The following is a 26,233-nucleotide window of genomic DNA, read 5'->3' on the forward strand; positions in this document are numbered from 1 at the left end:
AAGGTACACAAAATTTCAGAGATCTATTCTACAAAGATCAAAGTGAACAGATGAGCAGATCTGATGGAGGTCAAGGGTCACAGGTCGAGCTGATTGTGACCTCCAGCAGTTTGGTGATGATGTCAGACTGTGTGTGGTCCATGGCCAGATGACCAGTTTTCCTGGTTTGTATTCCAGAATCCATTAGAGCAGAAAGGATAGACTTCTCCTGCAGAGTGACAACAAACTCTGATTATTATCTTTAAATTTATTCTTGCTTGGATATTTAAATTATAATATATCAATAACCAATAATAGTAGGTCTGTTTGACTGTCACCAAGGTTACTCACAATAGAATGTTATGTGCCGATTTCTTTGTAAAGAGGTGATGGTGGGACAGCGGTAGGCACAGTTCCGCTAATCCACTAATCATTAATTAGCGAATCTAACTTTTTTGTTTGCAGATTAGCTTGTCAGCTAACTTCGAAAACATGAAAATATCGCACATATCTTTTAGTTTTAACGTAATACGCTACTCCTGAAGGTTTCAGCATTAGCACACAATATGGCAAAAGGCATTATGGGAAAATGAGCTTCCTCTCATCACTGGTTAGTTGTTTTTTTATTTGTAAAGACCAACACACACGTTACTGTAACATGTGTGTTGGTTTGGATGGCAATGTATGTGTTACATGACGTCCATCATAGACATGACAGGCTGTCCAGATGTGCACACTGCATTGGACAGCGATCGCACTGCACTCCGGCCACCGTTCGAGCATTTTCCACCTCAGCCACACCTTGACAATGTTGGATTGTGGTTTTGGGGGGCAAATGACACACTCGCACACCATTTGTGTTGCTGGGGGGGAGACACACTGCACACTCGCATGCCATTTCATTTGTGTTGCTGGGGGGCGGCGACACTCGCACGCATTTGTGTGGAGCGGGAGTAAATGGCACTCTTGCGGGCACTTTGAAAATGTGGGGCCATTCGCACAGCCAGCTCAAAAGTGGTCTGCCTGCTCTCTACTTTCGTGCAGGCAGCGTGAATGGCCCAACCTTTTCTAAGTGCCCCACAAATGGTGTTGGATGCTCGAGGGTGTCATCTGGACTCCGGCCGATTCCAGCCAAGAGTGGGTCGAAAGGCCACTTGCCGGCATTTGCCGTCATGCAGCCGCTTGTGTGAATGCTCCCTCGATTACACCATTCGGCCAGGGTTCGACATGGCCGATGATTTCGTGCAACCCCTCGGTTGCGGCACGATATGTCCGACCTGCATATGACATGCTATGCGAATGTTGCAAACACGATCAGGTGGCAGTGCGACCTCATCTTGCCCACTGTTCAAATGGGTTTCCGGTGCGAGTGACACGTGAACGTAGAGTGCATGTGCTGTGGCTGAATGGTTGTAGCGACTGCCGTACAAGGCATTCAAGGCTGCTCTGAAATTTCATGAGTGGCATTCAAATCCTCATTTGTGCGCTATTCGGCCTTAATTGTGCTATGTGTGAAGGGGCCCTAAAGGATGTGTTGTGTTTATGTTGAGCAACAAGCTCAAAATCCTTATTTAATTGTGAGGTGCTGAGTAACGTGTGTGTGTGTGTGTGTCTCACCTTGTCAACACAAGGCCACAGTATTGTCTCCTCTCTGAGCTGTTCTGGAGAGGTTGTGGGTTCCAGTCCTTTCTTAAGGTAACGTTGGGGATGGGGCAGGTGTGCCAGCAGATACAGCCCACAGGCCACAGCATACGCACCCCAGTTGCAAACCCTACAGAAGAGGAGAGGGTGGACAGGACAGATAAAGCCCTGACCGAAAACATTACTTGAGAGAATCAACCTGCAGTTTTCTGTGATTGTAAAATCAACTAACGCTTAGAATAATGATTACAATGATATAACAACAAAACATTAGCCAAAGCTGGTTGTATACTACACGATAATACAATCTGAATCATGACAGGTTCACACAGAAAGAGGAAATATCACAGCGTGAATGTTGCAACTGTGGCCTGTTGGTGAGATTGCACCATATCGCAGATCTGGGCATGCTAGAAGCTTATACATATATATATATATATATATATATATACACACACACACACACACACACACACACCACACACCACAACACACGCACACGCACAACCCCAATTCCAATGAAGGTTAAAACAGAATACAATGATTTGCAAATCCTCTTCAACCTATATTCAATTGAATACACCACAAAGACACGATATTTAATGTTCAAATGATAAACTTGTTTTTTGTATATTTGCTCATTTTGAAATGGATGTCTGCACACGTTTCAAAAAGAGTGGTATGATTACCACTGTGGTACATCACCTTTCCTTTCTAACTCAATAATCAATATCACTCAATAAGCGTTTGGGAACTGAGGACACTAATTGTGAGTGTCATGCTTAGGTATAAAAGGGCATCCCCAAAGACTCAGTCATTCATTTGAAATGGACAGACACAAAGTGTAAAAGTGTGATGTGGTCTGATGAGTCCCACATTTCAATTGCTTTTGGAAATCCATGGACGTTGTGTCCTCTGGACAAAGAGTGTAAAAAGACCATCCAGATTGTTACTAGCGCAAAGTTCAAAAGCCAGCATCTGTGATGGTATGGGGGTGTGTTAGTGCCCACGGCATGGACAACTACACATCTGTGATGGCACCATCAATGCTGAAAAGTACAACCAGGTTTTGGAGCAACACATGCTGCCATCCAAGCAGCGTCTTTTTCAGGGACATCCCTGCTTATTTCAGCAAGACAATACCAAGCCACATTCTGCACGTGTTACAACAGCGTGGCTTCATAGTAAAAAGAGTGCAGGTACTAGACTGGCCTGCCTAGAGTCCAGACCTGTTGCCCATTGAAATGTGTGGCGCATTATGAAGCGCAAAATACGACAACGGAGACTCCGGACTGTGAACAACTGAAGTTGTACATCAAGCAAGTATGGGAAAGAATTCCACCTACAATGCTTCAACAATTTTGTGTCCTCAGTTCCCAATGCTTACTGAGTGTTGTTAGAAGGAAAGGTGATGTAACACAGTGGTAAATATACCACTGTCCCAGCTTTTTTTTTTTGCAGTGAAATCACCTGGTGGAGTCAGGGCTGCAAAGAAAACCTGCACCCTCTTGGCCCTTTCTGGAACAAGTGCCCACCCTGCTCTACATACTACATGCACTGCCGTTATACCTGTCGTAGTGATTCCAGGTGTGTCCACTGCAGCATTTATACAGGCGATCAATAGGATCCACCAGGTGTTTCAATTGATCCCCCCCTGTTTATTTCCATCTTCAGCTCGTCCACTGTGCTCTATCCTCTTCACCATGTGATCATACCTGGTATTAAACAACACAATCTCAGTATTCAGAATCTTCAGCAGAACAACAACAACAACAATAATAATAATAATAACAAGAAGAAGCAGAAGAATGTAGAGTAAACAAAAGTCACAAGTCAACTCGTTGTCAACTGTTATAGTCCATTAGTCGTTGAATAGTTGACTCATCATTGATTCACCATTGACTAAACTTGACAATTAAATATTCAAATCTAAGCAATGAAACTACAAATTGACTTTTAAGAAAAAAACAACAAAAAAATTGCATGAACACAGTGAACTACAGGAAAACAATATTTGTGGTTCTACTCAATGCAACATCTTTATTCAGCCCCTGAAGTGAAGGCAGTGCTTGCTGGCTGTTGGTGGATGCTGGCCTGTCCTAGTTCCTGCATGTTCTCTGTGAAACCTTCTCTTCAGGGGTATACTGTCTCTGTTTTTGATGGCTGTGCTGGAAAAGAGGTCCATCCACTGTATTTGGGTCCAGACGTGCACTTATCCTGACAACAGTGTTTCAAGCAGCAGAAGATCATTCTATCTGAACTACTCAACTAGTTAAGAAAACATGAAAAAAAAAACCCTAAAAAAACTAGTCGTTTACTAGCTAGTCATAGCCGACTATTATGACTAACTTGGAATGCATCACTCTTCAAATTTAAACATGGAAGTGTATGGCCACTGGTAATAGGAAAACCACAGACAGGGGCCTCAGACTGGGTTTTGAACCAACAACCTTCTGGTTATGTAACAACCAGTAATGGTGTCATTGCACCAATACTGAAAACCTGCAGCACGTGTTGTGAGAAGTCCCATTTCTTACTCAACTCATGGGCTTTTTACGTTACACCTTCAGAGAGTGAAATGACACCTTGGGGGGTTGAATCACAACTTTCTCCAACATAAAATAAAAACAGCCTAATATGTTTGGCTAACCTGGGTTTCGTGGGATCTCCGCTGGGACACAGGAAGTGCAGCGCAGCATCTGTGTTGCCGTCTTCAAAAGCCTCTAGCGGGAGTGCAGATTTCAGGAGCCCTGAGGATGATGGGATGTCAACGGCATTATCGTGTTGGAATGGTTTCGAGGAAGGAATGGTTTCATTTGGTTTATGTGCAGTAACTTAATACAAGTATCACGTTGCTGGTTCCCACCTGTCCTCACAGCCTCCTCTAAAGCAGTTCGCGTCTTCTCCAGAGCGCTTCTGTCCGTCACCATTATCACCCGTTTCCCGAGAGACAACAGCATGGCTGCCATGGCGACCCGCCTCCAGTGGGAACTCAGGACAGCTTAAGTGGTAACATCCATGAATAATTAAATGGATGTGCGTATTTAACGGGATCCAAACCTAAAACCTAACTCTGTACACATACCTGTTTGTGGGAAGTCCAGTTAATATTGAAACAGAGGTGGAGTGGGAGAGTGACAGACAGGAGTGCAGAAGGTCATCTTGACTCACCCCTGTTCACCTGCTGACACAAAGAGCTCAACTGAAATCCTCTAGCTTCCAACAGAGATCAAGACAAGGAGGCTCCTGATCATTTCTATCTCTTATATCTCACTGACTTTAGAGTAAATAATAAAAAACTAGTAGAGGACAATAACAAACAAACAGAAAAAAAACCCCAAAACATGTCAAGTAAGAGGAAAAAAATGGATCTGGACCATTTCATCCTATAATGTGAACACAGCATCCATATTTGTAGTTGTTCAAGTGGTTGTTTACCTGTTTGTTTACCCGGCTCCACTCCAGTAATCATTTCCAGCTTTTTGATTTTTGCAACTGCCTTATGAGATGCCAGGCTGTACAGCAAAGGGTTGTGGGAAACCAGGATGCAGAGAGGGATACAGTCAAGATTGCAGCTGGTGGGAGGAGCCACATGCTCAGAGGATGATGTTGGAGTGAAATGGGAGGAGTCAGGGATGTCGGTCAAGAACATACAGCCAGGTGAGTGGCTGAATGCCAAAGATGGCTCTGTGGATGGAGAGAAAAGGTGACTGTAACTTGATCTACTGCGAGAAATGTTAGCTCTTAAATAATAAAGCCTGACTTCTTCATCTGTGTATCATGGAAAATACATTTGTAATAAAAGTTATCAGTATTTCAGAAATGATGACATCTGAGAAACCAACACATTTGCATTTGAGGCACAGTGTTCTCTGTGAATTCTACATTTGAGATCATGGACAGTCTGTGGCACACCGTCTGAAAAGGAGAGCAGAGGCGCGTTTGCGGTTGTAACTGGCGACACACTGCTTTTTACAGGAAACCTTTAGGTAGTGTCAAGAATTCCAGTGTCGCCAACCGAACGGTCCCTCCCTAAAAATTGGTCCGCCCAGCCTTCACTGTGCAATGCGTCATTTCAGAACGTCAGCAGCAATTTCACTGATTATTGTCTCGTTTCTGCTTAAATCTGCCCTCCAGTCATCATCTATCTCAGCAACAGATATCTGAAGCTTTTGTACAACAATCACGTCCACATAAACTCAGCATTATTTCATAATAAAAGACGAAGGAGCGATCAGAGCGCCACAGCAGCATGTCTGAGTCCGACTCGCTGATTCTGACTCTCTGCACCCAAAGCGATAAAAGGGATAATGTGATTAGTAACCATCAGATGACAAAGTAAACCCTCTTAAATCATTCTAAAGTCAGTTTTAAGCAGAAACGAGATGCTGCTGACGCTCGGAAATGACGCATGTGCAGTGATGGCAGGGGGGACCGTTCGGTTCCAGATCACACTGTTCTGCTCATTTATTTGAGCCGTTCATTGTTCACGTTTTTTTCCGCTCACACATGGCTGATATTCCTGTTTTGTTTATTTGCCAAAGGTAGAGTTGAGCTACGTACATTCATATATGTGTGTGTGTGTGTGTGTGTGCGTGCATGCGTGCACCTGCGTACACAGAGCAAAGCCTGTTTGTACATTTGTGGAGGATCAGTCACCAATTAAAACCAGTCCATCTGGACAGCAAATGAACTTTAAAGTCCTCCCACGTTGAGAGTCTGCAGGCTTACAAGCCACAGTGCAGCACCTCCGTGACCCCACATTCCTACAAAGGTTCTGTCAGTCCGACTGACTCCCTCTCCCCCTCCTCCACCCACTCTCTCCAGCTTTCTCGCCATCTCGTTGCCGGCGCAGGGCATGAAAACAGCTGCGTTGGGGTGGAAATGCTAGGTGCCCAATATCAGAAAGCGCTCGTGTTTTAAGGCAAAGGAAACATTACAGTGCTGTTTATAATTCAAACAATCAAGTTCATCTGTCATTACTGACACATTACTATCAGAACTTCAAAGTTGCCATTCAGATTCAGGGAGATTTGGAAGTTGAGGTCCAGTGTCAAACTCAAATAATCTTTAATTTGCACTAGCTGAGGAAACGCTTTCAAGAAGAACAACAGCTTAAACAGTCTGAATGAACAAATACTTCACAGCCGTGAAGGTTACGAGTTGTTCACTAAATCAACCAATCATATTACTCACTGCTGCTGAGTATAGCCTCTATAGCGGTCACGCCACAGGCCCAGAAGACTGGAACTTCACCAGGGTGCAGTTCACTGGGTCCCCATAGTCTGGTCTGGACAAGTCCTGTATGCAAGAACAGCTGCAGACGGACACACACACACTCTAAACAGTTACTGTGTTCTACTTTTTTTTGGTGTGAAACATTTTTACACTTAAAATATTGAGTAAATTAAAAAGCTGTGAAATCATTTCAATTACTTGATGATCTTGGTAAATCTAAGTAAAAACATTAAGTATATTAGTCCTTTCCAAATATTCTGAATAACATTTACCAAATTAATTAAGTATATTTCAGCTACGAGGACAGGACAGGCTAGTTTGGACAGGCTATTTTGTCTCCGCCCTCTTGCACACTACAAGTCCACCTGCTTTGTGTGTCAGACACTGTATATAAAATAATTATTTTGTAGTGGATTAATCATTTTGTGTCAGATTTTGGATGTTGAAAACACCTCTAATTGCTTCTGGAATCATAGAGGACGTTTCATTTGGAGCTTTTTTCCTCTCTCTGTCTTGTGCGCTGAGGTGGAGAACATATTTGGAACAACCTAAACAGTAATTATTTGTAATGTTTAATAGCTTGGTAAAACAGTTGCATGTTCATTCCTTCTTTATAAGCAGCTGTAAAAGTATGTTATGATAGATGTAACATCTTGTTATAATGGATCAGATGAGCTCCGCTGTGTGTGTGCGCTGACGCAATGACTCTCACTCAAGACGAGCATTTACACAGAACGCGAGCTCACAAAAGAGCAGTTTTGCAGACATTAACAGACAAAAACAAGTTATAAGTTGGATCACGGTTGTCAAAATGAGTGTAAGCCGTGGAAGATATAAAGCCAGCGAGAAGACACACAGAGGGACTGTCCAGGAACCCGTGGTTCGGTTTTCACTGGTCTATGGATGTGCTGTGTTGTGTTTGTTTGGTGGTGGTGGTGGTGGGGGGGAGATCGATCTACACAGTTGTGGGTGTATATAATTAAAGCGGCCACCTCATTGTGGTGTCTTTTTTTTTTGGTCACAGAGAGCTGGGTGAACACGCTGCTGCATTTAATGACTCTGGAACACAGGTGAACAGAATGAATGAATGAATGAAGGAATGAATTTGTAGTGGTGTCCATTTTTAGTAAAAAAAAAAAAAAAAAAGTGCATCATTTTCAGTAATTCTTTTTTGAAGTAATTAAAAGTATCTAGATTAAAAATATTCCAAAACTATTCCAGTGTACTGCATTTTGTATTCAGTAATTAATAACATTTCAGAGTAATCCTACCCAAATCTGTGCATCTGTAGTGCTATTTGGTGGTCATTAAACCCCAGGAAATGCACAAATGCAGCTGGTTGTGTCCCTGACACAACACGGATGAAGCAGAGAACATTTCAGCAATCAGACAGAGGAGCTGGAGATAAAAAAAAAAATATCATGTCCACCTGGAACTGCCTGGGTTTGTGCTGTTGGTAATGATGGTCTTGAACAGGTCTTTCTTCAGGTAGGAAAACAATAAGACTTGGCCTGTGGGTTCCTGAACGTCTCTCATGATAAATATGACAAATTGGTCAAATGTGAAGTGGAAGTTGGGGTATCTTGCTGTGGTTCCACTGGATGTAGCTGCCAGTGTAGTCAAAACTGTATATGGACATGATAATGCAAATTGCAAATGACTTGGAACTGGATTAGATTTTTGCACATGCAGATACGTCAATCAGCAACGTGATGTTGATTATTTCTTGGCTCAACTAGCAAAAGTATGATACAATCATACCCCTCATGGGAGGATTCCACATCATTTTAGTGAACCTTTTGATTCTGTTTAAGACATATGCTGATATTTATTTCAGTAAGCATTGGGTGATGCTGGAAATGTAGCTGGCAGATGTATTGCGCCAGCATTTGAAACTTGCCACTATGAAGAAATGTTCATCAGACTCCCGTGCTGTTTTGTCAGCTTTGTCTGACAGCTTGCCATCCTGCATTTTCTGATTTTAATAGAAGTACATAAATGTATTTGACCCTGAAAACATCGTGACAGACCAACAATTATCATCATGTCCTGAAGAGAAGGGTTAAGTAAAAAAAGTAAAGTATGGCCAGATTTGACCAAACAAAAGACATGACCTTCTTGATAGTGGGGTGGGTGTGGTGGCTGTCTGAAGTTACATGGCAAACAAGTGTCACTGTAATTTCTAAACTTCTAAATCATAAATCTCTGCATTAAAACTACCAAATTTACTGAAAATAAGTAAATAACATTGTTAGAGACACATACCCACAGAAACGCCACTTTAATTTGGCTGCCATTTTGTATTATTATTATTATTATTATTGGGTTCTGAAAAAATGGTGGGGGCGGGGGGCAGAAGCTAATTTGAGAGTTTTTGGTGAATTTAACAGAAGAAGAGAAGAGAAGCTTTTAGTTTGTGTCCTGCTGTCTGTCTCCGGTGTGTTTTTAGTGCAACACAAAAGAGAATATTTGAGGGGAATCCTGCAACTGGTGATACAAGTAAAAAGAAAGAAAAAAGAAGAAAACTATACATTATTTGCCTGATCACAAAGATTCCAAAAAGGTATACATTAGTGTTCAGTATAATAGTAGTGCTATGTGACTAAAAAGATTAATCCAGGTTTTGAGTATATTTCTATTGTTACATGGGAAACAAGGTACCAGTAGATTCAGTAGATTCTCACAAATCCAACAAGACCAAGCATTCATGATATGCACACTCTTAAGGCTATGAAATTGGACTATTAGTAAAAAAAAAGTAGAAAAGGGCGTGTTCACAATAATAGTAGTGTGGCATTCAGTCAGTGAGTTCGTCAATTTTGTGGAACAAACAGGTGTGAATCAGGTGTCCCCTATTTAAGGATGAAGCCAGCACCTGTTGAACATGCTTTTCTCTTTGAAAGCCTGAGGAAAATGGGACGTTTCTCACAAATCCAACAAGACCAAGCATTCATGATATGCACACTCTTAAGGCTATGAAATTGGGCTATTAGCAAAAAAAAAGTAGAACAGTGGGTGTTCACAATAATAGCAGCATCTGCTGTTGACGCTACAAAATCAAAACTATTATGTTCAAACTGCTTTTTTATCAATCCTGTGAATCACTAAACTAGTATTTAGTTGTATAACCACAGTTTTTCATGATTTCTTCACATCTGAGAGGCATTAATTTTGTTTGTTTGGAACCAAGATTTTGCTCGTTTACTAGTGTGCTTGGGGTCATTGTCTTCTTGAAACACCCATTCAAGGGCATGTCCTCTTCAGCATCAGGCAACATGACCTCTTCAAGTATTCTGACATATCCAAACTGATCCATGATACTGGTATGCGATATATAGGCCCAACACCATAGTAGGAGATACATGCCCATATCATGATGCTTGCACCACCATGCTTCACTGTCTTCACTGTGAACTGTGGCTTGAATTCAGAGTTTGGGGGTCATCTCACAAACTGTCTGCAGCCCTTGGACCCAAAAAGAACAATTTTACTCTCATCAGTCCACAAAATATTCCTCCATTCTCTTTAGGCCAGTTGATGTGTTCTTTGGCAAACTGTAACCTCTTTTGCACGTCTTTTATTTAACAGAGGGACTTTGCAGGGGATTCTTCTTGCAAATAAATTAGCTTCACACAGGGTCTTCTAATTGTCACAGCACTTACAGGTAACTCCAGACTGTCTTTGATCATCCTGGAGCTGATCAATGGGTGAGCCTTTGCCATTCTGTTATTCTTCTATCCATTTTGATGGTTGTTTTCCGTTTTCTTCAACGCATCTCTGGTTTTTTTTTGTCCATTTTAAAGCATTGGAGATCATGTAGATGAACAGCCTATAATCTTTTGCACCCCGCGTATACGTTTTCCCATCTCCAATCAACTTTTTAATCAAACTACACTGTTCTTCTGAACAATGTCTTGAACGTCCCATTTTCCTCAGGCTTTCAAAGAGGAAAAGGCATGTTCAACAGGTGCTGGCTTCATCCTTAAATAGGGGACACCTGATTCATACCTGTTTGTTCCACAAAACTGACAAACTCACTGACTGACTGCCACACTATTATTATTGTGAACACCCCTTTTCTACTTTTTTTACTAATAGCCCAATTTCATAGCCTTAAGAGTGGCATATCATGAATGCTTGGTTTTGTTGGATTTGTGAAAATCTACTGAATCTACTGGTACCTTGTTTCCCATGTAACAATAAGAAAATATACTCAAAACCTGGATTAATCTTTTTAGTCACATAGCACTACTGTAGTTTGGACTATCTGCGACTGAATCTATGAAGTTATGGGATAAAAACAGCAAGAATGGTGACAAAGGTAAGTTTTAGGGTCAAAAGTTAAAGTGCACAGTGTAGCATTCGTGGTGTGTGCGCACAAACATTCGTATCATGGGACTCATCTGTACTCTGGTGTAGTCGGCAATTATTGTAGGAAACATGGAATTTGTCTGCTACTTTAATAACGCTCGCCCAGTTGCCTCACTTTTGTTATTGGGATACAATTGGGGCCAAAAATCCGCAATGGGAGCCCGACTAAAGACAGACAGCTCAGGTAGTACGGTTCTGGAAACAAAGATGAGACCATTTCTACCCTCGGATCAAGCTTGTACAGGCAAGTCGGCCAAATCCCTGCATGTTTTCTTCCATATCTGGGGCAAAATCCTCGGAAGGCTGTCTTAGTACTTAAAAGAATAAAATGTGGTTTTTCATACTGCCGCTTTATTTCACATATTCAGTTTGGTTATATCTAGAATCACAGTGATGTTGGGTGCACATGAATTTAAGAATAAGTGAGCATGTGTTAATAGTTAACAAGTGATCTCAGCAAAACTATGAGAGTCCTGACAAGGATAGGAAGTTTACCTGGGTCTCCAACATGTATGGGGAGAGCCGTGTGCCAGTGGGTTGAGGTGAGAAACCTGCACGGCTTTGTCCAGCATGCTGGCAGGAACAGGGCGCATACTGACCACGACAGGGACGCTAAACGGGCCCCGACCTGGAACACAGGGAACTGCAGTCTGAAAACCACACACACACACACACACACACACAACACACACACACACCACACACACACACACACACACACACACACAACACACACACACCACACACACACACAACACAACACACACACAACACACATCCAAAGTGCTCAATGTTACTCAACATAAGAGAGATGAAAGCAGATCAGAAGTCTGGTAATTGATTGGTTGAGCTGATGCTGGACTCATTTATCATAAAATGTGCTCACCAGAAAAAAAAAAAACTTAAACACTGTTTAAATGATCACATTCTGCACACACACACACAACAGGATCGCGTGCTCAGTAATAAGTAACTTGATATGCCTGCTTGTATTTATTATTTTATATGATGATCACTGTGAACAATAAACAATGTCAACATGTCGAAAAATAGGAGGTTCAATGGTATTTCAAATGGATCTATCAGAATCCAAAGTTTCAGAGCTGAATATATAGTTATCATGGACCCACTGACTGACTGATTCCATTAATCATAATCTGGTCCTGTAATTAGCAGGTAATAATTATTTTTTTTAAACTTTTGCATTAAATGTGGCTGGATTGTCACGTTAAACACCCTGAAAGGAGAGAATTCTCCAACAGCATATGAAGAAACTGCTCCTCTAACTTTATCAGCTGACATCACCCATTCCTGAAAAATTATATTTGAACTCCTGTTACCTCTGTCAGACACGCCCCCTGAGTCAGTCTGTGTTCAACAGTCTACACATCCTTGGGCTTTGTTTTAATTTCTTTATGCCAAAAAATACAGGTTTCATGATTTAAATTTCTAAAATGATCGTCGCTCAAACCAAAATCTCGACAACATGATATAAATACATACTAACAGTGTGAATAGTTCCAAAAGACAAATTAAATAACAAGAAAATATCATTCAACAGAAATACTGGAGCACACACTTCTTAGGTGACCTGTTTGTATAATTAACAGCACAGCAAGCCATATTATTTGTCAGATTTGTAATAAAACACTCAGAAAGGATAAACATGGTCAGTCCACAACAGCCTCTGCTAGCAGGACTCAGGTCTCACTCAAAGTGACCACACCCCTAATTATTCATAACTTTATGGCTTAAAATATCTTAAACTGATGAGTAATTAAAAATAAATAAGATTCACTCTCCAAGGAGAAACTAGCTACTGAGGCCAAAACTGTTATTTTGATCCAGGCTGTAAATTTGGACATTTTTAACATGTGGATCTATGGGGTGCAACTCCCTTTTGGAGCCAGCCTCAAGTGGACATGCAAGGAACTGTAAGATTTTCCACTTTTCCACAATGAAATACACACACTTTTAACAAAAGTGATGAACTGGCATCCAGTGATAATGTGAGTTTTTCAATATCTGAGTAAATCCGTCAAATTGTTGCATTCCTACCCGATACATGCTGACGTTTGTGCCTTGTTCCACGTGTCTGACAGGAACGCCTGCTTCTTTCAGTTTGCCTTCAAAACTAAAACTGCAGCCCAGGTAGAAACACACCATCTGTGACCACTGAGAGCAACGTGCAGCTGGATCATCTGCTGCAGACCTGAGAGCACAAAAATAACTAAATTAGACTGAACTGTCAGTAAGGAGTTATGTACCCTGAAGATCCTCATTCATGTTTGCTTGCATGCATTACAGTAAACCATGTCTGCGAGCACAACACGTCATACTGTAACTGAAGCAGTGTTTGTTCGTTTGTTTTCCATGCTCTCCCATGTTTTTTGACTTATTTCCACCAAACTCAAATTAGGAATTATTCATTTTGGCTTGGCAAAGGTCAAGGTCATTGGGATCAAGATCTGATTTCAACCAAACGTGGCACTTGAAAGGTCGATCCTAGGTATAATCCTCGGTATACCCTGTTGGTAATCGCATGCACGTTTTTGAGAGTGCTATAGTGTTGTGCACGTTTTATAACATGCAAACCTTTAGTAATCAGCCCCTTAGTGCCTAATAGATTTTTAAACCAACCCTAGATGAAATTTTTACTTGAAATAATAGTTTCAAAATCATTTGATTGTGAAACCAACTGCATGTTTTCTCTTATGGATGGATGGATGGATCAGACACACAGCCATTTAATGCTGATGAACATGGTTATATGAAGCATTTCTCGGCTGGATTGGCAACGATTCCAAATATTATTGTTGAATGGATACAAATGTATCCTAAACAAAGTGCATCTGTCAGGATTGGGGTTTTGTTTTCTGCTTTGGTTGGTTTTGTTGAGTTTTCTTGCTGGGGTCTTCCGGTGGGGTTTGTCTATCCCTTTTTCTCTTGTCTTTCCCTGCTGACTCTTGGTGGTGGGTGTTTCTCTCTCTCTCCGGTCACGCCCTCTTTCTGGTTCATTCCATGCACACCTGTTCCTTATCAGCACCTCATTACCTGGGTTTATTTAAGCTCCTCAGTTCTCCTTGTTCTTCGCCAGATTGTTGCGTCCTGTGCCTATTTTCCAGCTATGATTTTGTATTCTCGACTTGCTAGCCTCAAGTGTGTTACGACTACCTGCCTGTATCTTCGACCACGCCTTCAGCCTGATGATTCTGTTTTTGTTACTCTTGTCGGACTGCTTCACTGTGTACTGGACCCAGTTTACTGATTTAGTAAACTGCTTTTACCTACAGAGCCAGTTGTCTGAGTCCTGCATCTGCATCCAGCCATATCCAACCGCTAGACCTGACAGAATCTTCTTCTGTACATTTAACCCTGATGAAACACTAAACATCGACGTGTCCTTTTTAAACAGACTCTGATTTTTATTCATGCAGCATTCTGTATGTCTTTTATTGACCTTGGTTCAGTGCTGTAACTCTGCAAACTGGAGACAGTTTTCACGAGGCGCCCATCCTCAAAACACAGTACTGAGGCACATCAGTCCTGAAAACCAGAAAAGAGAAAGAAAAAAAATTACTTACAAATAATGTCAGGTTGAGGTTAAAGTGCAAAGATGAAGGTGAGTCAGAGTCTGTGAACACACGTACACTAAACAAATGAACACAAACACACACACACACACACACGTGATGGCTGTCAAAAGGTGTTAAATAGAATAAACATAACGAAATGCTAAAATACCTCGGCCGCATGACCATAAAATAGGAATCAGAATGTGACCTTTTGACCTCTTAAAATAGGTCAAGGTTAGCCATCTTTGAACTTGTCCAAGGTCTGTGTCCCAAGAATGTTCCCTGTGAATTTGAAGACTTTGGCAGTAAAATGACTGGCCTTATGCTGATCACAGACAAACGGACACAAAGTCCATATTTTGGCCATCGGGTCAAAATGAAGATACGTACAGTCTGATTCATTCATACCTGGACATTTCAGAATGTTGACAAAGTTGTTCTTTTACCTGTCAACATTTTGCAGTCAAACATTAAAAGGAACTTGAGCTCAGTGTTTACAGCCATATTCCATACACATAATAGGAATTCCTGTCCACGTTTTAATGGGTCAAAAGTATTAGGACAATTGGCACCATATCTTTTACAAAGAGCACTGAGAGCTTATACTTCTGCCAATGATGTGAAAGTGACAAACACCGCAAGGCTGATTTAACCAATTCTGTCAAAATGTTGGTAACTTGATTCACAGAGTGAACATTGTGTGGCTTTACCTTTGTTTAGTGTTAATATGACCATTAATACCAACAGTGGGTGCAGCTATTTATGATCGGTGATGGTGTAAGACAGGGAGGAATGGAAAACATATTCCACAAAGTTAAGTAATGATATAAATCATAAAAACACTGAACATAAATATAAACGCAACACTTCTGTTAGTTCTTAAAATTTTCATGACCTGAACTCAAAGATCTAAAAAATTTTCTATATATACAAAAGACTTATTTCTCTCAAATATTGTTCACAAATCTGTTTAAATTTGTGTTAGTGAGCACTTCTCCTTTGCCGAGATAATCCATCCCACCTCACAGGTGTGGCATATCAAGATGCTGATTAGATGGCATGATTATTGCACACGTGTGCCTTAGGCTGGCCACAATAAAAGGCCACTCTAAAGTGTGCAGTTTGCTTTATTGGGTGCACCTGGGGGGGGGGCATCAGAAAACCGGTCAGTATCTGGTGTGACCACCATTTGCCTCATGCAGTAAACACATCTCCTTCGCATAGAGTTGATCAGATTGTTGATTGTGGCCTGTAACCCTTTTATTCCAGTTAATTACATCATGTTTTTATGTTAATTTACTGTCTTAATGTATTTAGAAATTGTTTAGGTTCTTGTTATCAAATACACACTATTAGTATTATTCTTATTATTATCTGTATTATTAATATTATTTTATTTTATTATTACTTCTACTTTATCACTTGATTTTTAAATGGACCACAATTGGAATAAGTGTTTTCACTTTCTTGAGTCATGCATATATCTTTTACATATTTCCAATTATATTATCTACTTACATTGAACTTATTAAATAAACCACGCACGCACGCTTTTAATATATAATGAGCATGCAAATGAGGTACATTCAAACATTTTCAAGCTGTGTAACAATTCATTTAGTTTTTCTGAGTTTCATCATCATGACATTAAATTATTTTCACGATTATACAATTCTTAATGCAGATCAATTTATATGATGGGTTGAATTCACTGGCCATTCATGATTAGGAGGATGGAGCGCATTTGTTTTTTTTTTTCATCTCCCCTTGCAGTGACAACCAGTGACAGCTCTTAGAGGACTGCATCACACCTAGCAACGGGGTCAGCCCCGCCTCCTCACAAAGATAGGAGTTTCTGTCCACTCCTTGCTCACAATTTCTCTCAGACACCTCCTGGCTCTCTCTTTGGCTAAGATTCCCTGCCAGGAAATTTTAGGCTAAGTTCGGAGCTCTTTGAGAGGACTTTGAGTTGCTTCGCAGATACGGGTCCAGGTGTTGGTTTTCAGACAGGACAAGTGAGCTGGACCCTCAGGACATTTAACCAGATGGTCTCCTCTGCAGCTTTGACCCCTCAGTGGAGTTTTTGGAGACACTTTCCTCACATTTTAAGCCATATACGTCTGGCCTAAAAAAAACACGAGTGCCCCCTCAGAGCAATGCAAGGCCCCTCTGCAAATCTGTGTCTGGTGCCGGGACTGCACATTGTTCTCTACGTAACTGTGTTTGTAGGTTAGCATGATATCTTCAGAATGTATAATCTGATTTTGATCAAACTTGAGATGTACATTGGACCTCTGGGTGAGACAAAATAACTTCTAGTTAGGATGAGACAATGATCAAGATTAGAGGTCAAGGTGCTAATATTAGGAAAATAACTATTTATGGAAATCAGTTCAGGTGTTATATTGTTAGTGGGGAGTGCAGAGTTGGGTGGGTTGTTGGTGGTCGAGGTGTGGTCTCATCTTTTTGGATGTCTTACCTTATGTCAGCATCTGTAGCAATAGGAGGACAGCACGTCTCTCCTGACCGGCTGTGATAAAGGAGCGGCAGGGGGGCGGGATTTCTGTGACAGAATGCTTCAAAGTCACTGGCCAAATGGTTTGGTATGATGACGACATTAGCCTGCTGGTATCCTGTCTCACACACACACGCACACACACAATTTGTTTTTACAGCACAGTAAGGACATCAGGGTTTAGTATCATTCATTCATTCATTCATTCAACCGCTTTTCCATGTGTAGACGTAAATATCAGGATATTTACGTCTACACGTTACACTAGAGAGTGTTCTGACGGCACGTCCAACTTGTCACACATGTAATCATTAGAGATAAATGTTAGCAGGATTATGCAAAAACTACTAAACACAGAGACTGTTCTGTGCTCTATAAGAACTTTGTGTTTAACATTTCATGACTTTCATTTCATTTTTTCACACGTTCTCTGTGCCATCTAATGAACACTTCAAGTTATTGCAGTTAATGTACGTTGTAATATTAAAGAAACTATTGAACAGAAGTGACGTTGTTCAGTAGAGCAACAGAAGATGGCAGCGCGCAGTTTGTGGAGTTGAACGCAGGGAAGACGTTCCTCCAGGCAGCCATTTTTACAATGACAAAATCACACTCCATCACAGAAAGAAATGCGGAAATGTGCAGTTGTGAGGTAAAGAGAGGCACATAAACTCAACGTGATGAGATGTGAAAGCCTGGGTAGAGAGAAATGCGCAGCTGCGCAGTGGATGGCCTCTTGAAAGGGATGGTGTCTCATCAGAACACTGGCTCAGGATAAAATCGCGCACTACGCTGGCTGACGACAAAATCACGCACTAGTCCAGCTCACCATCAAATCACACACTATGCCAGCTCACAAAAAAAAAAATCACCCACTACGCCAGCTCACGACGAAATCGCACGACGCCAGCTCACAATGAAATCACGCACACCGGTTCACGTCGAAATCGCGCACTATGCCGACTCACGATGAAATTACGTACTACACCGGCTCACGACAAAATTACACACTACTCCGGCTCAGGACGAAATTGCACACTAGGCTGGCTCACAATGAAATCACACACTATGCCAGCTCACAAAAAAAAATCACCCACTACACCGGCTCAGGACGAAATTGCACACTAGGCCAGCTCCCAATGAAATCACACACTACGGTGGCTCACGACGAATTTGTGCACTACGCCGGCTCATGACGAAATCGTGCACTACGCTGGCTCACAACAAAATTATGCACTATGCCGGCTCTCGAGGAATGAGGTTAGCATGGCGTGGTGCTTGCAGCAAATTATGGAACTACTGGGGGTGCAGCATGTTTCGCATGTTTGTTTTTTTTAATTGAACAGAAAGTCACACATAAACTTTGAGGATAAGCATGCCACAGCAAAAACAACATACTCAAGAACAGGTTAATTTAAAAAAACAAACAAAAAAAAAAAACAGATCAAGACTAGGGGAATTATAAAAAATAAAAAAACTTTCCAAAGGTATACACTATGCAAATATAAAGACAGCAAACTGCAGCAATGACAGAACCATACAACACAGGACATGAATCAAAATAACAAGAAATCTGATGTTATTCACAGGTTTGCCAGTTTTAAGTTTTTTTTAAAGATAGGAAAAAAAAAATTTGAACTCATTTATGAAACAGTCAAAGGAGGGTTTTCTATTCTTCCACCTACTACAGTGGATATCTTATTTATACATAAGCAAAATAAATGTACCATGTCTGAGAATGAGGAGTTTAAATTATTCATGAAGAAGAGAATACTAATAATATCAAATGGAGGAATATTAATTTTTAACGACAACCAGCTTTTAATGTTGACCCAAAATCTTTTGGACACAGGACAGAAGACAAATGTGCTCAATGGTCTCTTCAGACTCGCCACAGAAAACACAAGGTTCACGTCAAAATTTAACCTTTTTTTTTTTTTAAAGAAAGGCAGCAGTTGGATAAATCTAATTAATTATTTTAAAATTAGTTTCCCTCACTTTAGAGAAAACGGGCATCTTAATATAATTGAAATATGCTCCATTCAAAGCAGGACGCTCCAATAACTCCGGGAACTTAGTAAGTATCCCTCTGAGGTAATCATAGTACAATCTTGAATTCAAGATCACACAAATCACTTTATTACATTTCTTATCACACAAGTTATATTCATTAATCACTAATTTTGGTAATATAGCTTTAACATTTGCATACCTAATGCTGTGTTTACACATAACGACGACAAGTCATGAATGCCACGAAGAAGAAGAGGATCATATTTAACGTGGGTAACCAACGAAAGCATGAAGCTTGTTTCCAGAAGGGCCCACGGCACGTGTCTCTCGAAGTACACATTCTTGGCCGCTGATCACGAATGTGATGATTCGGGGCAGAGGCGTCAGGTGTCCTTAGGAACTGCTGCAACCTGTTACCACACGTTACGATTAATGGCACGTGTTGCTGGAGAATTATCAGGAACCATTACGCATGGTCAAGAATAGTGTTCCGCGCTGTTGCGCGTTATTGCGCGTAACAGCGCATCGTTAAGTTCTGTCACGTTGTGAACGAGGTTAATTGTCTCCACACACACACCCATATTCACTCAACCGAATTCAGATTGCTCCAGTTTTTCAGAAGAACTTTGTGACCGCATGCATAGTTGGGCTCTGTGCCATGGTGTGGTGCAGTGAGGAGGAGGAGACGGACAGAGCCAGATGTGTGGCTTCATGCACCTCTCGTCTCGCGCATTTTCCCAAACATCAGGCACATGCAGCAGGTGGAACACCTGCAGGAGCGCGCTGAAGAGCACTGAAATTAGACGTTTAGCCGACTTGGTGTCAGCAATCAAACTGAATACGGTGCAGCAGGGTTTAATTGTGTGCGCGCTTCTTCCTCTGCCGGACTGGAGGAGGTGCAGAGATGTCTGGCTGCGCGTGAGTCTCCTCTCGCTCCTCTGGTTGCTCAGACTTGTTCTCCCGCTCATCAGTTACAACAGCAGGTGGAACACCTGCAGGAATGTCCTGAGGAGCTTCAGCAGGAACTGTGGAACGACATTTCGAGCCGCGTTTAATTGTGCGCATGTGACAGAAACCTGATTCGTCGTGGCACACAGTGAAATGTGACGCCACGTTACAAGTCGTGTCAAAACTTGACAGTTTCCGTGTCACTTCGTAATAACGCGTGACAGTTTGGGCTCCAAGAACCATCACAGGAACCACTACGAACGTTGTCACGTTCTATTAAGGATCACTACTCATCAAGACGGATCAATACGCTCAGTTGCGACCTCCACGACATGAGATGAAATGAGGGTGGTGAGTGACATTCGTGGAAGATTTTTTGACAGGCAAAAACATGCTCCACGAATATCAAGAATATCACGCACCAACACGCACTATTAAGAAACCTATTCAGATGCGTTAAGTCACATTAAGAATGTCAGGAATGTGTCACGAATGACAGAAAAATGACATTCGTAAAGCGTCTTGCTTATGTGTAAACGCACCTTTAGGGTATTTTGAATGAACTGAATTAATGATGGAGGTTTTGAACTGCCCTTAGTCTGACCCATCACCTAGGACCTGTTTGCCTTGGGAGACCCTACAGGGAGCACAAAGCCCCCGACAACATAGCTCCTAGCATCATCCGGGTACGCAAACTCCCCCACCACGATAAGGTGGTGGGGGAGAACCTCCATAAACCACCAGAACCTTCAGAACGTCCATGACCAGTAAAAGATCAAGGACTGAGACATCGCCCGGTATGGCGGAGCCGGGGTCCCACCCTGGAGCCAGGCCTGGGGTTGGGGCTTGCGCGCGAGCGCCTGGTGGTCGGGCCTTAGCCCATGGGGCCCGGCCGGGCTCAGCCCGAAAGAGCGACGTGGGCCCGCCCTCCTGTGGGTTCACCACCTGCAGAGGGGGCCATGGGGGTCGGGTGCAGAGAGGATTGGGTGGCGGTCGAGGGCGGGTGGCACGGCGGCCCGGTCCATGCTCACAGCCCCTGGCTGTTGGGACGTGGAATGTCACCTCACTAGGGGGGAAGGAGCCTGAGCTTGTGCGGGAGGTTGAGAGATACCGACTAGAGACAGTCGGGCTCACCTCCACGCACAGCTTGGGCTCTGGTACCCAACTCATGGAGAGGGGCTGGACGCTTCATTTTTCTGGCGTCGCCCACGGGGAGAGGCGGAGAGCTGGGGTTGCATTGCTTATTGCTCCCCAGCTCAGTCGCCAAGTGTTGGAGTTCACTCCGGTGAACAAGAGGGTCGCGTCCCTACGCCTTCGGGTCGGGGACAGGTCTCTCATAGTTGTCTCGGCCTACGGGCTGAGCAGCAGTGCAGAGTACCCGACCTTCCTGGAGTCCTTGGGAGGGGTACTAGATACACTTCGACTGGGGACTCCATTGTTCTCCTGAGGGATTTCAACGCCCACGTGGGCGGCGACAGTGAGACCTGGAGGGGGGTGATCGGGAAGCACGGCCTCCCCGATCTGAACCCGAGTGGTGTTCAGTTGTTGGACTTCTGTGCTAGTCACAGTTGTCCATCACGAACACCATGTTCGAGCTCAAGGGTGTCCATAAGTGCACGTGGCACCAGGACACCCTGAGCCAGAGGTCGATGATCGAGTTGTATCATCTGACCTTCGGCCACGTGTCTCAGACACTCAAGTGAAGAGAGGGGCAGAGCTGTCGACTGATCACCACCTGGTGGTGAGTTGGATCCGCTGGGAGGGGAGGAAGCCGGTCAGACCTGGCAGGCCAAACGTATCGTGAGGGTCTGCTGGGAACGACTGGCGGAACCCTCTGTCAGCGAGGTCTTCAACTCCCACCTCCGGGAGAGCTTCTCCCAGATCCCGGAGGAGGTTGGAGACATGGAGTCCGAGTGGACCATGTTCTCCACCTCCACTGTCGATGCGGCTGCTCGTAGCTGTGGTCGCAAGGTCTCTGGTGCCTGTCGCGGTGGCAATCCCCGAACCCGGTGGTGGACACCAGAAGTAAGGGATGCCGTCAAGCTGAAGAAGGAGTCCGACTTACCTTTGTTGGTAGGTGGGACGCCAGAGGCAGCTGACAGGTACTGGCAGGCCAAGCGTGCCGCAGCCCGTGCGGTCGCAGAGGCAAAAACTCGGGTCTGGGAGGAGTTCGGGGAGGCTATGGAGGAGGACTATCGGTCGGCCTCGAAGACATTCTGGCAAACCGTCCGACGCCTCGGGAGGCGGAAGCAGCTCTCCACCAGCACTGTTTATGGTGCGGGTGGGGAGCTGTTGACCCTGACTGCGGATGTTGTCGGGCGGTGGAAGAAGTACTTCGAGGATCTCCTCAATCCCATCGTCACGTCTTCCGAAGAGGAAGCAGAGACTGGGGACTCAGAGGCGGACTCATCCATTACCCAGGCCGAAGTCACCGAGGTGGTTAGAAAGCTCCTCGGTGGCAAGGCTCCTGGGGTGGATGAAATCCGTCCTGAGTACCTTAAGTATCTGGATGTTGTGGGACTGTCTTGGCTGACACGCCTCTGCAACATCGCGTGGCGATCGGGGACAGTGCCTCTGGATTGGCAGACTGGGGTGGTGGTTCCTCTGTTTAAGAAGGGGGAACAGAGGGTGTGTTCCAACTATAGGGGGATCACACTCCTCAGCCTCCCCGGTAAGGTCTATTCCAGAGTACTGGAGAGGAGAATTTGACCGATGGTTGAACCTCGGATTCAGGAGGAGCAGTGTGGTTTTCGTCCTGGTCGCAGCACACTGCACCAGCTCTACACGCCCCATCGGGTACTCGAGGGTTCATGGGAGTTCGCCCAACCAGTCCACATGTTTTGTGGATCTGGAGAAGGCGTTCGACCGTGTCCCTCGGGACACCCTGTGGGGAGTGCTCCAGGAGTACGGGGTCCAGGGTCCTTTGCTAAGGGCTATCCGGTCCCTGTACGACCGCAGCAGGAGCTTGGTTCGCATTGCCGATAGTAAGTCAAACCTGTTTCCAGTGCATGTTGGCCTCCGCCAGGGCTGCCCTTTGTCACCGGTTCTGTTCATTATTTTTATGGACAGAATTTCTAGGTGCAGCCAGGGTGTAGAGGGGGTCTGGTCTGGGAACCACAGAATCTCGTCTCTGCTGTTTGCGGATGATGTGGTTCTGTTCGCTTCGTCAAATCAGGACCTTCAGCGTGCACTGGGGTGGTTTGCAGCCGAGTGTGAAGTGTTCGGGATGAAGATCAGCACCTCCAAATCCGAGGCCATGGTTCTCAACCGGAAAAAGGTGCTTTGCCCTCTTCAGGTCGGTGGAGTGTCCTTGCCTCAAGTGGAGGAGTTTAAGTATCTCGGGGTCTTGTTCATGAGTGAGGGACGGATGGAGCGTGAGATCGATAGATGGATCGGTGCAGCATCTGCAGTAATGAGGTCGCTGTATCGGACCGTCGTGGTGAAGAGAGAGCTGAGTACTGGGGTAAAGCTCTTACCAATCGATCTACTTTCCGATCCTCACCTATGGTCATGAGATTTGGCTCATGACCGAAAGAACGAGATTGCGAGTACAAGCGGCCGAGATGAGTTTCCTCCGCAGGGTGGCCGGGCACTCCCTTAGAGATAGGGTGAGGTGCTCGGTCACTCGGGAGGAGCTCGGAGTCAAGCCGCTGCTCCTCCATGTCAAAAGGAGTCAGTTGAGGTGGCTTGGGCATCTTTTCCGGATGCCCCCTGGACGCCTCGCTGGATTGGTGTTCCGGGCACGTCCCACTGGGAGGAGGCCCCGGGGAAGACCCAGGACACGGGACTACATCTCTCTGCTGGCTTGGGAATGCCTTGGGGTTCCCCCGGAGGAGCTGGGGGAGGTGTGTGTGGATCGGGAGGTCTGGGCGGCTTTGCTTGAGCTGCTGCCCCCGCGACCCGACTCTGGATAAGTGGAAGAAAATGGATGGATGGATGGATGAATTAATGATAAGGGCATCACTTTATAAATCTTTTCTAAATTCACAGTAACCGCAAATAAGGTTATATTTGCTAACAAAACATACATCATCTAATAGGACTACATCAGAATCCAATAAATCAGTAACAAACACAATACAAACAATTTTTTCAACCCAGTCAATCTTACACAAGGCATTTCCATTGAATCGTGTATATACACAGTTCTATGGGCATTTCGCACGTGGCACACATGCTGTTCCGTTTTTTTAATTTTTTTTTTTACTTTTGGTTTCCTCCCATAATAAAACTTTTTAATGTTCAGCATTATAGGTTTTGTACTTGAAAGGCAAAAAGGCTAGCCTCTATGCAGTATTACATGACTTTATTGGTCTTTTGCCCAAAATGTATGATGAAAACCTAGTTCTTCTTCAAGTCCTGACCAAGATAAGATAAAAACATTTTTCAAAATTCTAACATTTTTCAATAAAAACTATTGGGGGGGAATCTAGTTTTTAACACTGAAAAGTTTTTTCGACAAAACAAATAAACACATAATCCTGTTAACAGTCAGACAAACAGATCTGAAAGCATTAACTCCTTGGTGGATGTGGAGGTGACTGAAGAGGCCTAGTGTCACTGACCGAATGGTCCCCTAAAAATCGGTCCGCCCTGCCTTCACTGTGCATGCGCCATTTTGGACCACAGCAGCACATCTCAGTCTGACTCTCTACACACAAAGACATCAAAGGGAATAATGTGATTATTAACCATCAGATGACAAAGTAAAACCTCTTAAATCATTCTAAAGTCAGTTTTAAACAGCAACGACGTGATAATCAGAGAATCGCTACTGACACTCCAAAATAGGCGCAGCAGCAGCACATCAGATTCAGACGTGCTGCTGTGATGCTCTCACTGGTTGTCTTTTATGATGAAATAATGCTGAATTTATGTGGAAATGATTGTTGTACAAAAACTTCAGATATCTGTCGTTGAGATAGATGACGACTGGAGTGCAGTTTTAAGCAGAAACGAGGTGATAATCGGTGAATCACTGCTGACATTCTGAAATGCTGTGGTCCAAAATGATGCATGCACAGTGAAGGCAGGGCGGACCAATTTTAGGGGGGGGACTGCAGGAAGCTTCTGCCGGTCAGGATCTTGCCCTCTCTCCTTCCTCTTTCTGCTCTCTTATTCACATTTTTTGGAGGATTTCCACTCCTGTGTGTGGATCATTACACACCAGTTGGCTCCTTCCTTCACCTGTTCCTCCCATTTGGTGGAGCAGCTCTTCAGGTTTTACAAGACTTTGACATCAGTTTTCACAACTAACTAGCTGCAGGTGAAATGTTGGCTCTTACCGTTGGCTATTCCAGCAGTGGTTCTTATCCTGGGATCATCCTGTCTGATCAACATCCTCAGCTCAGCCGGACTCAGACATTCCAGATTGTGTGACTCCATTACAAAGTAATGCGTTGTTCCTGCTTCCCACCTAAATTGCTTTCAGTCGTTCTACTGTTGTTTTTTACCTTTTGATCAAAGTAGAGAGATGGGAGGTGTGGCTCTGATGAGGCAGGGTGTGGGAATTTAAAGCATGTGTGTCACACAGTGTGTGGTGTTTGTTCACTCACTCAGGTTGAAGTCCAGCTGAAGAATTGCTGGATGTGGTTAATCTTTTGAAATGGTCTTAGTAAAAGTTTGAAAAGAGGCAAAGAAGAAACGAGAAAACAGAGCAGTGAAAAAGTCAGACTGGGGTTACTGTCAGAATATTTGCAGTGTAATATGAATGAATAAGTTTATTCAGCACGCACATGAACAAAATACCAACATAAAAAACTCTTCCTAACATAACAAATCAAAAAACAAAAGAAAATACAACAATAACTCAAACGATTTCCCAAATTGGGTGCGGCCGAAAGGGCACGGGCTGAAGCAAAAGCTTATAAACGCCCACCCCATACACCAGGTACTATACACAGTTAAATACACTCAAAATGAGATAACAATCAGAAAATAACAGAACAGAACA

At 43.5% G+C, this 26,233-nt stretch overlaps 1 protein-coding gene across 1 annotated transcript; it reads right to left on the reverse strand.

Annotated features, from left to right (window-relative positions):
* Nucleotides 1-1,911: 1,911 nt before the first annotated feature.
* LOC117531875 (putative hydro-lyase SH0274) lies at nucleotides 1,912-25,735 on the reverse strand. Its single transcript, XM_034195067.1, is given in 17 exon segments — nucleotides 1,912-1,928; nucleotides 3,190-3,226; nucleotides 3,228-3,262; nucleotides 3,265-3,335; nucleotides 4,271-4,370; nucleotides 4,487-4,611; nucleotides 4,706-4,793; nucleotides 5,059-5,307; nucleotides 6,817-6,894; nucleotides 6,897-6,921; nucleotides 11,708-11,746; nucleotides 11,748-11,879; nucleotides 13,288-13,441; nucleotides 14,690-14,756; nucleotides 14,759-14,775; nucleotides 17,284-17,437; nucleotides 25,566-25,735. Coding segments are annotated over 17 exon segments (1,488 nt in total). The 5' UTR covers nucleotides 25,666-25,735.
* Nucleotides 25,736-26,233: the final 498 nt, after the last annotated feature.

The sequence above is a fragment of the Thalassophryne amazonica genome, chromosome 19, assembly GCF_902500255.1.
Source record: "Thalassophryne amazonica chromosome 19, fThaAma1.1, whole genome shotgun sequence".
Lineage (NCBI taxonomy): Eukaryota > Metazoa > Chordata > Actinopteri > Batrachoidiformes > Batrachoididae > Thalassophryne > Thalassophryne amazonica.